The sequence below is a fragment of the Puma concolor genome, chromosome D4 (assembly GCF_028749965.1).
Source record: "Puma concolor isolate L17-30 chromosome D4, mPumCon1.1.hap2, whole genome shotgun sequence".
Taxonomy (NCBI): Eukaryota; Metazoa; Chordata; class Mammalia; order Carnivora; family Felidae; genus Puma; species Puma concolor.
Window position 1 is genome coordinate 31251191 of NC_141679.1, and position 15335 is coordinate 31266525.

At 38.4% G+C, this 15335-nt stretch overlaps 1 protein-coding gene across 1 annotated transcript in view; it reads right to left on the reverse strand.

Annotated features, from left to right (window-relative positions):
* Window positions 1–11981, reverse strand: part of ZNF782 (zinc finger protein 782) — a 77034-nt gene extending 65053 nt beyond the window's left edge. Inside the window, exons 1-3 of the mRNA XM_025931577.2 lie at window positions 11855–11981; window positions 9678–9733; window positions 4705–4831 (exon numbers count right to left, since the gene is read on the reverse strand). Coding sequence (XP_025787362.1) covers window positions 4705–4831; window positions 9678–9733; window positions 11855–11867 — 196 coding nt within the window. The 5' untranslated portion in view covers window positions 11868–11981. The remainder of the gene's footprint in view (window positions 1–4704; window positions 4832–9677; window positions 9734–11854) is intronic.
* Window positions 11982–15335: the final 3354 nt, after the last annotated feature.

The following is a 15335-nucleotide window of genomic DNA, read 5'->3' on the forward strand; positions in this document are numbered from 1 at the left end:
TATCACTCAGCCTTAAAAAAGAATGAAATCCTGCCATTTGCAACAACACACATGGAACTAACTAGATGGTATAATGCTAATAAATGAAATAAGTCAATCAGAAAAAGACAAATACCATGTGATTTCACTAATATATGAAATTTAAGGAAAAAAAAACACAAATGAACAAGAAAAAAAGAAATAACAAAAACCAGATTCTCAATTATAGAGAACAAACTGATGGTTAGGAGAGGGGAGGTGGGTGGAGGGACGTATGGGTGAAATAGGTAAAGGGGATTAAGAAGAGTACACTTATCTTGACGAGCACTGAGTAATGTACAGAATTGCTGAATTATTACATTGTACTCCTGAAACTAATAGAACACTGTATATTAACTATACTGGAATTAAAATTAAAAAAAAACCTTTCATTATTATTATTTTTGTTAATGGCAATCTGTTATCAGTGATAATGACTTCCTAAAAGCTCAGATAATGATTAGCAGTTTTTCAGCAACAGTTTTTTTTTAAGTAAGACATGTACATTGTTTTTTAGACATAATGCTATTACATACTTAATAGACTACAGCATAGCGTAAACATAACTTTTATAATGCATTGTGAACCTAAAAAGTTCATTTGACTTGCTGTATTGTAGTATTCATTTCATTGTGATGGTCTGGAATTGAACCTGCAAAATCTCTGAGGTATGTCCAAATAGATCTAAAGAGAGAAGCTGAGAGCAATTTTCATTGCTTCATTACTGAAGTAGGTAACTTCAGTACTTCACTTACAATAATGGGTAATGAATCTAGACATAAAAATAAAGAAAGAAACAGCTGACTTGAACAACACGATAGATCAACTGGATCTAGCAGACATACACAAAACTTTCCATCCATCAAAATAAAACACATTTTCTCCAGTATACACATTACTGTCCTGGATAAATCTTATGTTAGGTCACAAAACAAATCTTAAATTTAAGAAGACTGAAATCATTCTGAGTATCTTTTCTGAACTATAAATCAACACAGCAAGAAAATAGGAAAAATCACAAAAATGTGGAAGCTAAACAACAAAGTTGAATAAACACTGGGTCAGAAAGGAAAAGTAACGTACAAAGTATCTTGAGTCAAGTAAAAGCAAAAACCCAATGTACTGAAAGTTACGAGATACAGCACAAGCAGCATTAGGAGGAAGTTTATAGCAATAATGCCTACATTAAAAAATTTAAAAAATCAAATAAACAAGTTTACATCTTAAGGAACTAGAAAAAGAAGAACTGAGCCAAGAAGGTAGGAAATAATACAGGTTAGAGCAGAAATAAATGTAACAGAGAAGAGAATACAAAAATGAATAAAATTAACAGTTGGTGTTTTGAAAAAATAAACAAAATGAACAAATCCCTTTTAGACTAAAAAAAGACAAAAGACTCAAAATAAAAAATGAAAAGAGATATTACAACAGATTCTTCACAAATAAAAAGGTCATAAAGGATTAATATGAACAACTATACAAACAAATTCACCTAGAAGAAATGGATAAATTCCTAAAAATATACAAGATGAATAAATAGATGAATGGATAAAGAAGAAACAGAGGGGCACCTAGGTGGCTCAGTTGGTTAAGCATCTGATTCTTCATTTTACAGTTGTGAAATCAAGTCCTGTGTCGGGCTCTGCACTGGGCGTGGAGCCAGCTTAAGATCCTCTCTCTCTCTCTCTCTCTCTCTCTCTCTCTCTCTCTCTGCCCCTTCCCCCTCTTGTGTGTGCATGAGCACACGCGCACTCTCTCTCAAAGAAAAAAAAAAAAGGAAGAAGAAGAAAGAGAAAGCTTAAACAGACTAATGACAAATAAGGAGATTGAATCAGTAATCAAAAATCTCCTGACAAAGAAAAGTCCGGGGTGACATGGCTCAACAACCGAATTCTACCAAACATTTAAAGAATACCAATCTTTCTTGAACTCCTTCAAAAAATGGAAAAAAGGGGGCGCCTGGGTGGCGCAGTCGGTTAAGCGTCCGACTTCAGCCAGGTCACGATCTCGCGGTCCGTGAGTTCGAGCCCCGCGTCAGGCTCTGGGCTGATGGCTCGGAGCCTGGAGCCTGCTTCCGATTCTGTGTCTCCCTCTCTCTCTGCCCCTCCCCCATTCATGCTCTGTCTCTCTCTGTCCCAAAAATAAAATAAAAAACGTTGAAAAAAAAAAATTAAAAAAAAAAAAAATGGAAAAAAGAACATTTCCAAACTCATTTTGTGAGACCACCATCACCCCGATTGTAAATCCAAAGAAAGACATCACAAGAAAAGAAAACTATAGGCTAATATCCTTGATGAACACAGATTCAAAAATTCTTAAAGACCAGCAAACTGAATTTAATAGCACATTTAAAAGGATCTTATATCATTAACAAGTAGGATTTATCCCTGGGACACAAGGTTGTTTACATGCAAATCAATCTAGGTAATACACCATACAAAGAAATGAAAGGAAAAAAAACCATATTAGCATATCAAAAAACAGAGAAAAAACATTTGACAAAGCTCAACATTCATTCATGATTAAAATTCTCAACAAAATAGGTATAGAAGTAAATTTCCTCAATACAATAAAGGCATATATGAAAAGCCCATAGCTAACAACACAATCAATGGGGGAATACTGAAAGCTTTCCCTGTAAGATCCAGTAGAAGGCAAGGGTGCCCACCATTACCACTTCTATTCAACATACTATTGGAAATGTTATCCAAGGCAATTAGACAAGAAAAAGAAATAAAAGGTATCTAAAACTGAAGGGAAAAAGTAAAATTATGTTTGCAGATGACATGATTCTATAGGTAGAAAACCCTAAAGACTCAACTAAAAAAAAAACAAAAAACTGTTGGGGCGCCAGGGTGGCTCAGTTGGTTAAGTTGCCAACTCTTGATTTCAGCTCAGGTAATGATCTCACCGATTGTGAATTTGAGCCCCAAGTCGGGCTCTGTGCTGACAGCATGGAGCCTGCTTGGTATTCTCTCTCTCCCTCTCTCTCTCCGCCCCTACCCTGCTTGTGCTCAAACTCTCTCAAAAATAAATAAATAAACATTAAAAAATAAAAATTAAAATAAAAATTAAAAACCTATTAAAACTAAAAAAGTTAGTACCATTGGAGGGTTCAAAATCAACATAGTTTCTATACATGAACAATGAATTATCTGAAAAGAAAATTTAAAAATACTTAGGAATAAACTTAACCAAAGAGCTGAAAGACTTGTATACTAAATATTATAAAACATTGATGGAAAAAAAAGAAGATACAGATGTATGGAAAAACATTCCATATTCATGGATTGAAGAATTAGTACTGTTAAAATGTCCCTAGTATCCAAAGTGATCTACAGATTCAATGCAGTTCCTATCAAAATCCCAATGGTATTCTTTACAGAAGTACCAAAAAAATCCTAAAATTCATACATAACCACAAAGACCCTGGACAGCCATAGCAACCCTGAGAAAGAATAATATTGGAAGCTTATGATAGGAAAAGATAGGATTCAGTAGGCAGAGAGAGAAAGGTTGGGACCGGAGGTCCCTGGATGGGGAAAAACACATATTTTAGAACAATGCTGGGAGTGTCTGACCACAGCAAATCCCCTTGGCATAAGGCTCCTCCTAAGAATGTAAGAGACACCACTTACTCCCCTCAGGTTTTCCTCAGGAATTTGATAAAAGACCTAACTAAAAATAAGTAGACCATAAAACACATGACCCACAAGGAATGATATGGCCACACCCCTCATACAATGGAACTGAGTCAATCAGAAATGGACAACTCAGCATCTAAAGCTATCAAGCCAATAATGGTAGAACCTGAGAACGATTAAGGGGGAAGGAAGTGGATGGGGGGGCACCACTAGAACCTTATAAAACAAAGTCCATTGCCTAAAGTCTGTGGGCATTCGAAAGTGAATGTAAACAGCTTTCATACTATTCTTCCTTTCTGCTCTTATACTCTAATAAACTTTTGCTTGCTGCTCATTTTGTGTATACCTCTTCATTCCTGAAGTGGTGAGATAACAAACCCCGTGTAATGAAGTAAAAATTCCTGCAAAAGCATCACACTTCCAAACTTCAAAATATGCTACACAAAACTAGAATAATGAAAACAGTATGGTACTGGCATAAAAACAGGCATTTAGACCAATGGGTAGTACAGAGGACACAGAAATATATCCATACGTCTATAGTTAACTGGTCTTAAACATGGTATCAAGAATACACAATGGAAATAGAACAGTTTCTTCAATAAATGGTACTGGGAAAACTGGATATCCAGAAGCAGAAGAATGAAAATGGACTCTTAAACTACATAAAAAAGTAAACTCAAAATGGATTAAAGACTTAAACGTAAGACCTGAAAATCCTAAAACTCCCTAGAAGAAAACATTGAGAGAAAGCTCCTTGACATCAGTGTTGGCAATTGTTTATTGGATATGATACCAGAAGCACAGGCAACAAAAATTACAAGTGAGACTACTTCAAACTAAAAAAGTCTCTGGACAGCAAAGGAAACAAGGTGAAAAGGCAATTTATATTACAGAAAAGAGGCTACAATGATATAATATGTATTATTTATACCTCATTATATCATTGTATCATTTATACTTCAGCAAAAGTGATTAACATTTTAAAAATAAAAACCAGAATACGCAGTTGAAAGAGAGTCACATGGTAAGGTCTGCTTACCCACTGAGACCAGATGGCTGTAGTTCTCCAGCATCACATCTCTGTACAGGGTCCTCTGAGCAGAGTCCATTTGCCGCCACTCCTCCTGGGTGAACTCCACAGTTATGTCCTTGAATGACACTGATGCCTGTTAACAGCACAATTCTAATAAATCTGTCCAGAATCAGGGACATGGAAAAAACTTTTGGAAACTAAGTCTTACTATGTTTACTGTTTTAGAGTTTAAAACAAAATGCTATAAAGGATATAACTAGCATGGCCCTAACTCTGTCTTATACTTTGGGGATATGCACATGATTAGTAAAAAAAAAAATATATTCTCGTGCTTGGGTTTATTTATATTTACTTTTTTTTAAAGTTTGAGAGAGAGAGAGAGAGAGAGAGAGAGAGAGAACATGTGCACGCACATGGGGAGGGGCAGAAAGAGAGAGGGGGAAAGAAGGAATCTCAAGCAGGCTCCGTGCTGTCAGCATAGAGCATTACATAGGGCTCGAACTCACAAACCAAGAGATCATGACCTAAGCTGAAATCAAGAATCGGACACTTAACTGATTGAGCCACCAACGCTCCCCTACTTATATTTACTTTTAATTTACATACATATATTGTCACTTAATATAATAAGAAAGCTTAATGTCTTTTTTTTTTAGGTAAAGTTATTACAAATAGGATTCCTGTATACATTTCCCCTACACAAACAGATTACACTGAGCACTCTGTAGATTATACACATTCCAACCTGGAGATCTGTGCGGGGGTAATAGAGAACCAATGAAGAGATACATGTAAGACTGGGGGAGTATTTACCCACCACCGGACTCATATTTCAGGAGCAATGCTTTAGAACAGGATTCCTTCAACCCAGCACTACCAACAATGTGGACTAGATAATGCTATTTTTGTGGAAGACTGTCCTGTATGTTTTAGGATGTTTATCAATATCCCTATCTTCTACTGATTAGATGCCAGCCACATGCCCAGTTGTGACCATCAAAAATATCTCCAAACATTGCCAAATGTCTTCTGGGGAGCAAAATTGACTCCAGTTAGGAATCACTGATCTATATTAACAGTGGACAATGTCTTAAACAGCAAAACAAAAGACCCAATTTAAGACATAAATTATACTCAGGCATGATGAAAAATGGGAAACTAATCCCTACAAGAAACAAAACCTGGTCATTATTTTCATGTGCAACTATATACAGAGATGCTACACAAGCAACTGGGTATACTGATGTCATATGCAGAGACTGGAAGAACAATTAAGGATCAGAGGTTGGCTCATGGTGAGGCAGATGTTCTTCATTTGTACTCAAAACACCTGTGGAACATACAGATGGAATTATTTATTTCATTGCTGGTTGCATGATTTTGGAACAGAGAGAGGTCTAAAATGAAAATGAAGATTTTAAAGATGATAACTGAAGTCATCAGAGAAAAAGGAATGGCTCAAAAAGAACAGAGAAACAGGAAAGAAAAGGACCAAGTAAGGAATTCAAGGAAATACCAAAATTTAAGAGGCAGGTAGAAAAAGAAAGGCCATGAAGGCTGAGAAAGAATTCTGAAATAGCAGAAGGAGAAATTGGAAAGACTAGAGTACTAGAAATTAAGAGAAAAGAGAATTATAAGCATGATTCCTCTAGTTCAAGGAATAGACTGAGTACATCCCTGCCTTCAAACCACAGTCAGGTAAAATACAAAACCTACTATAAAAGCATGACAAAAGAGAAACACAGGGAAATACCCCAGCAGAAGGCCTGAAAATCTTAACAAATTCTGGAAGACAGTGGGTAAGATGGTATTAGATAAGCAAAACAGGACAATGCTGGTCACAATCTAATACAAACATAGAAGTGGGCAGAAGTAGCAGGGAAATGATAAGAGTGTGAAAAGACATCCAAGATGACCTAGAACCAAGTGTGTAATAGGAAGAATAATTAACAGAGTAAATTTCTTATTTGAATACAGGTGACATCATTCAAATGAGTGAAAAAAGACTATACAAAAAAAATGTCACAGGGTAACCAGATGGCCATCTGAGAAAAGACTAATCTATACCTTGTACCATACAGCAGGATAAAAATTAAAGTGGGGGGTGCATGGGTGGCTCAGTCAGTTAAACGTCCAACTTCGGCTCAGGTCACAATCTCATGGTTCGTGAGTTCGAGGCCCACATCGGGCCCTCTGCTGTCAGCACAGAGCCTGCTTCAGATCCTCTGTCCCCTCTCTCTGCCCCTCCCCAGCTCATGTGCATGCCCTCTCTCTCTCAAAAATAAATAAAACATTAAAAAAAAATAAAATGTATTCAAGATCTAAATGTAAAAAATAAATTCCAGAGTACTACACAGAACAATTATTTTACAATGTTAGAGTGGGAAATACCCAACTATGACTGAAAATCTAGGAATCATAAATGAAAAAAAATGCTAAATTTGACATAAAAATCAAAGGCCTTTATGACAAAAAAAAAAAAAACATGAGCAAGGCAAAACTGCAAAAAACTTCAGGAAAATTGTGCAATTTATATTACAGAAAAGACGCTATAATGACATACTGGATACAGTAATTAAAATCAGCACATCAATAGGAAAACAGGCAAGGGATAAACAGTTCAACAAGAAAGAAATATAAATGAATTACAAACAAAAAAAAATGTTCCACACCTCACTCATGAGAAGAGAAAGGCTTATAAAACGAAACAGATCTTTAAAATCACATTGGTAAAAATTTGGTAAATTTAACAGCATGCTCTATTTGCAAGGCTGTAGAAAAGAAACACATACTCTCAGACTGTTAGCTCTAACCTAAATTACATCCAGAGTTGGACCACTTCAAAGTAACTAACACTCTTACGATCATCATTTCTTGGTAGGATTATAGAAGTAGGCTCCTATATTGTTCCCACTTCTAGTCTAGAGTCTATCTTCAGATAGTAGACAGTATTATTCTTGTGAACTGTAGTCAAAATTATCCTTTTGACATAGAAAGATAAAACCCAAAACCCTCAAAATCCTCCATATCACCTAACTAAACAGAAAGAGATACTGTGTTCATGAATTGGAAGATTCATTACGATCAAGATGTTAATTCTTCCCAAGTTGATCTACATTACAGACACTGTGGATTCAGTGCAATCAAAATCAAAAGCTCAGCAGGCTTTTTTTGAGATAGACAAGCTGATTTTCAAAACTGTCTACAAAGAAGTAAGGACCTAGAATATCCCAAACAAGTTAGAAAAACAACAAAGTTGGAAGACTCACATTATCTGATTTCAAGAGTTACTGTTAAGAGACAGTCATCAAGGTAGTATGGTATTAGCAAAAGGATTAACACAGATCATCAGAAGTGAATAGAGTCCAGACTCTATTCTGGACTCAGACATGCATTACTAATTGGTTTCCCACAGATGCCAAAGTAACTCAATGGAGAAAGTATATTTTTGTCAAGACAGGGTGCTGAGAGGTGGGTATGCAAAGGTAGAGAGCACAATACAGCAAGTATATGTTCTTCTTTTCCCAATATTTAGAGTCTCCTGCCAGCATAAAATATTAAGACCCTTAGACCCTGAAATTCTAGATTTGGACTGGGCCAACTAGAATCTATTTTGTGTTTTTCTGATTAGCGGCCTTTATGCTAAAATAAAATTTAAAAGCTGATCAAAGAAGGAATTACTAATACAACAAAGATTTTGAAATCCTAAGAGAGTACTATTAATTAGTACATGAAAATACATGTAAAAATGCAAATAAAAATGGACAATTTTCTATGAAAATGTAATGACAAAAATTATATTAAGAAAAAAATACAGGGTGCCTAGCTGGCTCAGTCGGTTGAGCGTTCGACTCTTGATTTCAGCTCGGGTCATGATGCCAGGGTCATGGAATTGCGCCCCTTCCCAGGCTCTGCACTGAGCACGGAGTCTGAGACTCTCTCTCTCTCTCTCTCTCTCTCTCTCCCTCTGCCCCACTCCTTGCTCATGCACACTCTCTCTAAAATTAAAAAAAGGGGGGGGGGGAGGGGGCTGCAAGTCTTTAAAAGAAAAAAATACAAATACAAATCCAGTATAGTCTTATGACTAACAAGTCAACAACCAAACATCCATGCAAAAAACCTGTGTAAGGTCCAACTTTATAAGTGAATTTTACAAAATCCTCATGTAATACAATTTTCTCATCTAAATTCCTAGAAAAGAAAAGCAGAAAAGTTCTCCACTTACTTTCATGAGACTATGACCATGATACCATAATTGGACAGAAAAACAAGAAGGTAGAGTCTAAACCAACTTGTGGATACAGAGATAAAAACCCTGAATATAGCATTAGCAAAAAGCCTGAGGAAAATACGTTAGAAGCAACTTACCACACTTATTAGCAATGAGGATCTATACAGGAATTCAAGTTAAAATTAGAAAATACACCATTTACAGTATTTCTAGATTAAAGGAAATAAGCTATAGTTTTATTCTAATACATACACAAAAGGTAATCAATAATTCAGTGTATATTTATGACTAACATGAAATCTTAGCAAACTGGTACATGGAGGGAACTTAACCCTACCTTAACAAAGGTTTCCTTCCAAAAGCTGAGGGCAGACTTCACAGTTGATAGTAAAACAGTGTATATTTTTACTCAAGATTGATGCAACCTATTTCTTTTTTTTAACTTTTCAATGTTTATTAATTTATTTTTGAGAGAGAGAGAGAGAGACAGAGCACGAGCAGGGTTAAGGGCAGAGGGACAGAGGAAGACAGAGAATCCAGAGCAGGCTCCAGGCACAGAGTCCGATGTGGGGCTTGAACTCATGAACCACGAAATCATGACCTGAGCAGAAGACGGACCCTTAACCGACTGAGCCACCCAGGTGCCCTGATGTGACCTATTTCTAGTTCTCCTTTTCCATTTAATGCACTGATCCTTCTAAACCTCATAAATCCAATATAATAAGTGGGGAATAAATGAAGAGCTCACCTGAGGTGTGTTCATTTTCTGTGGCTCTTGGGAGAGTGCAGAGAACTGTGGTCCAGCTGAGGGGACAGAAAGAAGACAGGGGTCCTGAGATCTGACCTTACAGCTCCTACATTCACTTCTCCAAATCTCAGCACCTCAGTCAAGGATCATTCTCCCTGCAGGCGTGGGGCCCTCTGGACGTTGAAGAGGCATAAGAAGGATCATGTACAGGCAGCACATGTGTGACTCTAAAATGATCATGGGCTTAAATCTGCAGTTTTATACTGAGCAAACATAAATTCTGATTTAACAATAATGCATGTGTCCTTCTGACGGACACAAAGAAAAGCAACAGAAGATTAGCTGAATTAAAATACACCAAAGAATGAGACACTACTTCCAGTAAAATTATCTTGCATGCATCATTTACATTATTTTTCTCAGTAACATTATTTACCGCCTGGTATAGACAATCCACGACAAGCCTACTAAAAGACATCGGCTGCTTCAAGACAGGAAATTTTAATTGTTTGTTTCAGCTGTTATGTATTTTTCAAAAGGCCCCTTTGATAAGATGTTTTTGGTGACTTATGTATGAGAGAGTAAACTGTACTCTCCTCTTTCACAAACTGGGTTTTCCCAGATAAGTCACTCAACCTTTTAGGTTCAATGTCTTTAAAGCTTTCGAAAGAGAAGCAGGTAACTTTAGAAAACACTTTCCTTATCACTGCTCTGAGATCCTGTGAGGTGAGGATAATATCATTAGTGTCACATGTGGTGATGGACAGGTGTGACAGCAGTACAATATCTGCAGAGTGGGGGCCATTTAAGGGAAGCAGAATTTTCTCCCTCTTCCTGGTTAAGGGTACCCCCAGACCTCGCCTTCACAAGCTCTCCAAGAAGTGGCCTCTTCTGAGTAGCCTGTTCCCACCAGGCCACCCCAGCTCACATCACTCTTCTCAAGGCTGGCCCAAACCCCCTACTGTCACACAGTGTGGTGGCTTCTGAAGATGGTGTTATCACTAAGTCTAGCTTATTCTGGACAAGGGGATCAGGAACTGCTTCTGACCCTGAAAATCTAGGATCTGCTCCTTTCTGGGCCCTTCTGTCTTTTTGAAGCTCCAGAGAGAGGTCTTAAGGTCAGAGGCGTCCTCTCTTCCAGGTAAGACTCCTGTTCACAGAGGTCCTCTGCTTCCTACCTCACAAGGGTTTGTTTCAAGGCAATTGGGACATGGACCTAAAAAATAATTCATTTGAGGGGCAAAACTATGACTCTTGGAATTCGTTATAATATCAGACTTAAAGACAGCCTGGCAATGCAGAAGGGGTCAGGAACCTCTGTCTGACCCAAGGGACTGAAAAGACACTAAAAATCTCAGAATACTTTGACACATCATCAGATTCCATCTACATTCACTTTCCCTTATATCCTTGGGGACTTGGGGGCAGGCCACTTTGTGTTGTGCTGTGTTGCAATGCTGGTTTTAGGCAGATGTGATATTTAGACAATGCCTGAGGTTGGAAGTAAAGCACACCTGCCCCTGAATCCAAACTTCCTCACAGCTAGTTTGTGACCTGACAAACTTGACCACATCGTTCAACCAAGCTGAGCCTAGGTTTTGTTTTGTTTTGTTTTAAGCGGTTGAAATGAAATGAAAAGAACACAGTGTCTTCTAACTATAAGAGCAGTTGTTATTTACTCAGTGAGTAGGGCTTGGCACTTGTCTAAGTTATGACTTCGATCTAAGTTTCAAATCAACCCCATGGAGCAGTCATATTAATAATATCATTTTGAGATGAGAAACCTGACTCTCTGCCAGATTCCTTCCATCGTCTCTGCTGAAATGTACCCGGGCCTTTTCTGGCTCCGAAGCTCAGGCTGTCACCGCAGACTCACGGTCCCCAACACCTTTATAAATGCACTTTCCCTCCCGCCAACACTAAGTCGGGCAGTAGGCCGGCCCGACCACACGGTCCCGGCACACCTAGGCTCTCACCGAGCACCTGCTCAGAACCGGGCTCAGCCCCATCGGCGCGCCCCAAGTCCGAGGGCCGGGGTTCTTCAGTCTACGCCCCCACCGGCCTTCCGGCGGCCGAGGGCTGGCCGGGGCGCCTACCAGGGATGTCCCAAAGATTTCCCGCTTCCATCCCCAGACGCAAGCGCATCTCTCCCATAGAGACCTCCCCTGGACTCTCACCCCAGGTGCGCATCCTTTACTTTCGGAGCAAACCTGTGGGCTCCCAAACGGCTGGCCAGCAGATCCGAGACGAATGAGGAGGCGGGGCTACGACTACGCTAGCGCAGAAGGAGGCCCGAATTCTCTTCCCAGAGTGCCACGCGGTGAAGCCTAAGGATTCAAGACTACGTTTCCCATAGATCTCCACGGCCACTTTTGAAGTCTCTCTTTTGGCATTTCCGCATTTTAGAAAGCTAGAGGTTGGTGTTCTTAATAGTCTCCTGCCCAGGTTTTCTCTGGGCCCAAATAGGTTAAGGGTGAAACTTGAATAGAGGGTGCTCCTCTATTGGCTATCGACTGATGTATTTTCCTCCCTCAGGATATTTGGAGACAAGGGGGAAATGTGAATATGGATTGAATATTGAAAATACTAAAATGATGGTTACTTAGGTGAAGTGTGAAAAAAAATTGAAGTTATGTAATTGACTGTGTAAAAAAAAATTGGCGTGACAACTGATTTAGGATTGAAATGATATAGCTGTAAAATTATAATTTTATAATTTTTCAACCTGGGACTTCCATCCTGTCTCTTTATCGCCACAGGTCCTGCTGCCCTTGGAGCTCAATTTAGAGGTTCTGCTGGGGGTCAAGACGGGTGCTGCAGTTGTAAATGTATATGTTTAAGTTGGTTTAACTTAACCAAAGTTAAAGTTAAAGCTGTTGGTTTAATACACTAACCTTGTTGGTGAATTTATATTAAATCAATCAGTCATAATTGACTTTAACATAAAGATCGCTAATGGAGAGAAAGTGGTCACTACATATGTTCATGTAAGAAACATTTATTGATAACCTGCTGTGCAAGAGACATCATTCTAGATGCTGGGATAAAAACATCAAATAAAAGAGATTAAATTCCCTATCCCCATGGACTTTGTGACCAGAATTGTTTTGAACATGAGGAGACTAATAGGTCTCCTCAAGAAAGAGGTGTCAGTTGTCAAGAAACAATAGGACCTTGAGGAGAGTCTAATAAACAGGCCTTGAAAAACATGGGTAGGGTTGGGAAAGTGTCCTGTAACTAGTAATGATATGGAGGCATTATCACCACCAGGCCCATAGTGACTATAGGTAATTACCAGAATCTGGCAGAAAAGGCCACTCTTATGAGAGCTGTGGCCTTAGGAAGAGAAACATCATAATGGCTGTTACATGGCTCAGCACAGAGAGCCAAAGGAATAAATATCCAAACCTCACTGTACTCTTCCCTCTAATGCCCTATCCTCAGTTAAGTATTTATAAACCTCATTCAATACCTGTTCTAGAATTCCATCCACACATATCTTCTCCAGACCTTTTTGTCACCAAATTTCAAGTCTTGTCTAGCACCCTACCACTGAACAACTAATTGAAATATTGGACATGAATTCATATAAATATAAACTTAAGACATATCTCTTCTTCACAAAGTGAGTAACTAAATATACCTACTTAAACTCTGCCCACTGGGAAGATTTCAACACACATTTCAGAGCCACTGCTAAGTGAGACTGTAATTGCAGAAGCCATACTTCCAATGATGACACTCTACATTGTAGACTCAATTTGAAGTAAATTTGACTGGTATATAGTCACAGGTCTCCCTAGGGGACTCTTGGGGAATGATTAATTGTATGTACTTATGACTAAGTTATGAGGAATTTTGTCAAAGGAACCCAGTCTGCCCTTCAGTCAAAGCTTCCTGTCTGTAAAGTAGGAGATACCAAGGACTGGGAAAGAGTATCTGAATCCCTGTTATAATCACTTGTGTTAGTTTTCTTCCCATGAGACCCAGAATTTCTTTTTTTTCTTTAAGTTTATTTATTTATTTATTTATTTAGAGAGAGAAAGAGGCAGAGAGAGGGAGAGAGAGAATCCCAAGCAGGATCTGCACTCTCAGTATAGCAGAGGCTGACACAGGGCCTGATCTCATGAACTGTGAGATCAAAACCTGAGCCCAAATCAAGAGTTGGATGCTTAACCAACTTCGCCACCCAGCTCCCTGCCCCAAGACCCAGAATTTCATATATAGATATATATCTTAAGAAATATCTTAATAAGGTAGCCACCTACTTAATTTCAATGGATCAAAGAGCCACCACTGCAGATCTCTTCAGGTCACCAAAAAAAGATGAATTCACATGAGAACTACTCAGAGGGCTTTTAAAAAATATTTGTCAGGATCCCATTAGAGAAACACAGGCATATCTCAAAGATATAGTGGGTTTGGTTCCAGGCTACCACAATAAAGTGAATATTGCAATAAAGTGAGTCAAATGAATTTTTTTTGTTTCCCAATGTATAACACTTATGTTATATTTATACTATATTGTTTGATAAATGAGCAATAGCATTATGTCTTAAAAAACAATGTACATATCTTAATTAAAAATATTTTATAGCTATAAAGTGCTAACTATCATCTGAACTTTCAGCAACACATAATCATTGATCACAGATCACCATAACAAATAGAATAATAAAGTTTGAAATATTGTGAGAATTACCAAAGTGTGACACAGAAGCATGAAGTGAGCAAATGATGTTGGAAAATGGTGCTAATAGACTTGCTCAATGCAGGATTGACACAAACCTTCAATTTGTAAAAAACACAATATCTGCAAAGTGCAATAAAGTGCAATAAAATGAGTTATGTCTGTATATATTTCTTTGGTATGAAATGCACCATGGGTTGCTCCTGAGTCCACAGTGAATATACACCTATTGATAAATTTGGCCTTGTCCAAAAACAATTCATCCTTCTTGGCCTAATACCCTAAGGATCCACCTTCATATATGCTACCTAGTTTCTGCTTATACTATTGAACAAGATCTTGAGTTCGTGTGTGTGTCTGTGTGTGTGTGTGTGTGTGTGTGTGTGTGTGTGTGTGTGTGTGTGTGTGTTTTAATTTCTGGATTAGCCCTTGCAATTTTCCTTCTGAGCATAGCTGGGTTTTTATTCTCACTATAGGCCTGGAGCCAGCAAGGGAGGTTGTACAGGCAAAGACTGAGGACAGCGTGCATTCCTTTTTAGGGGTAAGTTGTATTAGGGCCACCCCTTAGGATTTAGAGAGAAAGAGAGCCACTGTCAGAAGTCAGTTAACCTTCCTTTTTTTTCTCAGCTCCTCACAAACAGCGATTTTTAGTAAATCTTAAAAGCCTTAAAATTGCAGAGTGTGCCAAGTACAATGAAACCTGAACTACCCTGTAAGCCTCAAAGGCCTAATTTGCTTTTTTTTTTTTTTTTTTGAGAGAGAGAGAGAGAGACAGGGAGAAAGAGAGAGACAAAGAGAGAGAGAGAGAGAGAGAGAGCACAGAATCAAGGGGGGGGGACAGAGAGAGAGAAAGAGGGAGGGAGACATAGAATCCAGAATCTGAAGCAAGACCCAGGCTCTGAGCTGTCAGCACAGAGCCAGATGTGGGGCTCGAACCCACAGACCGTGAGATCATGATCTGAGCCAAA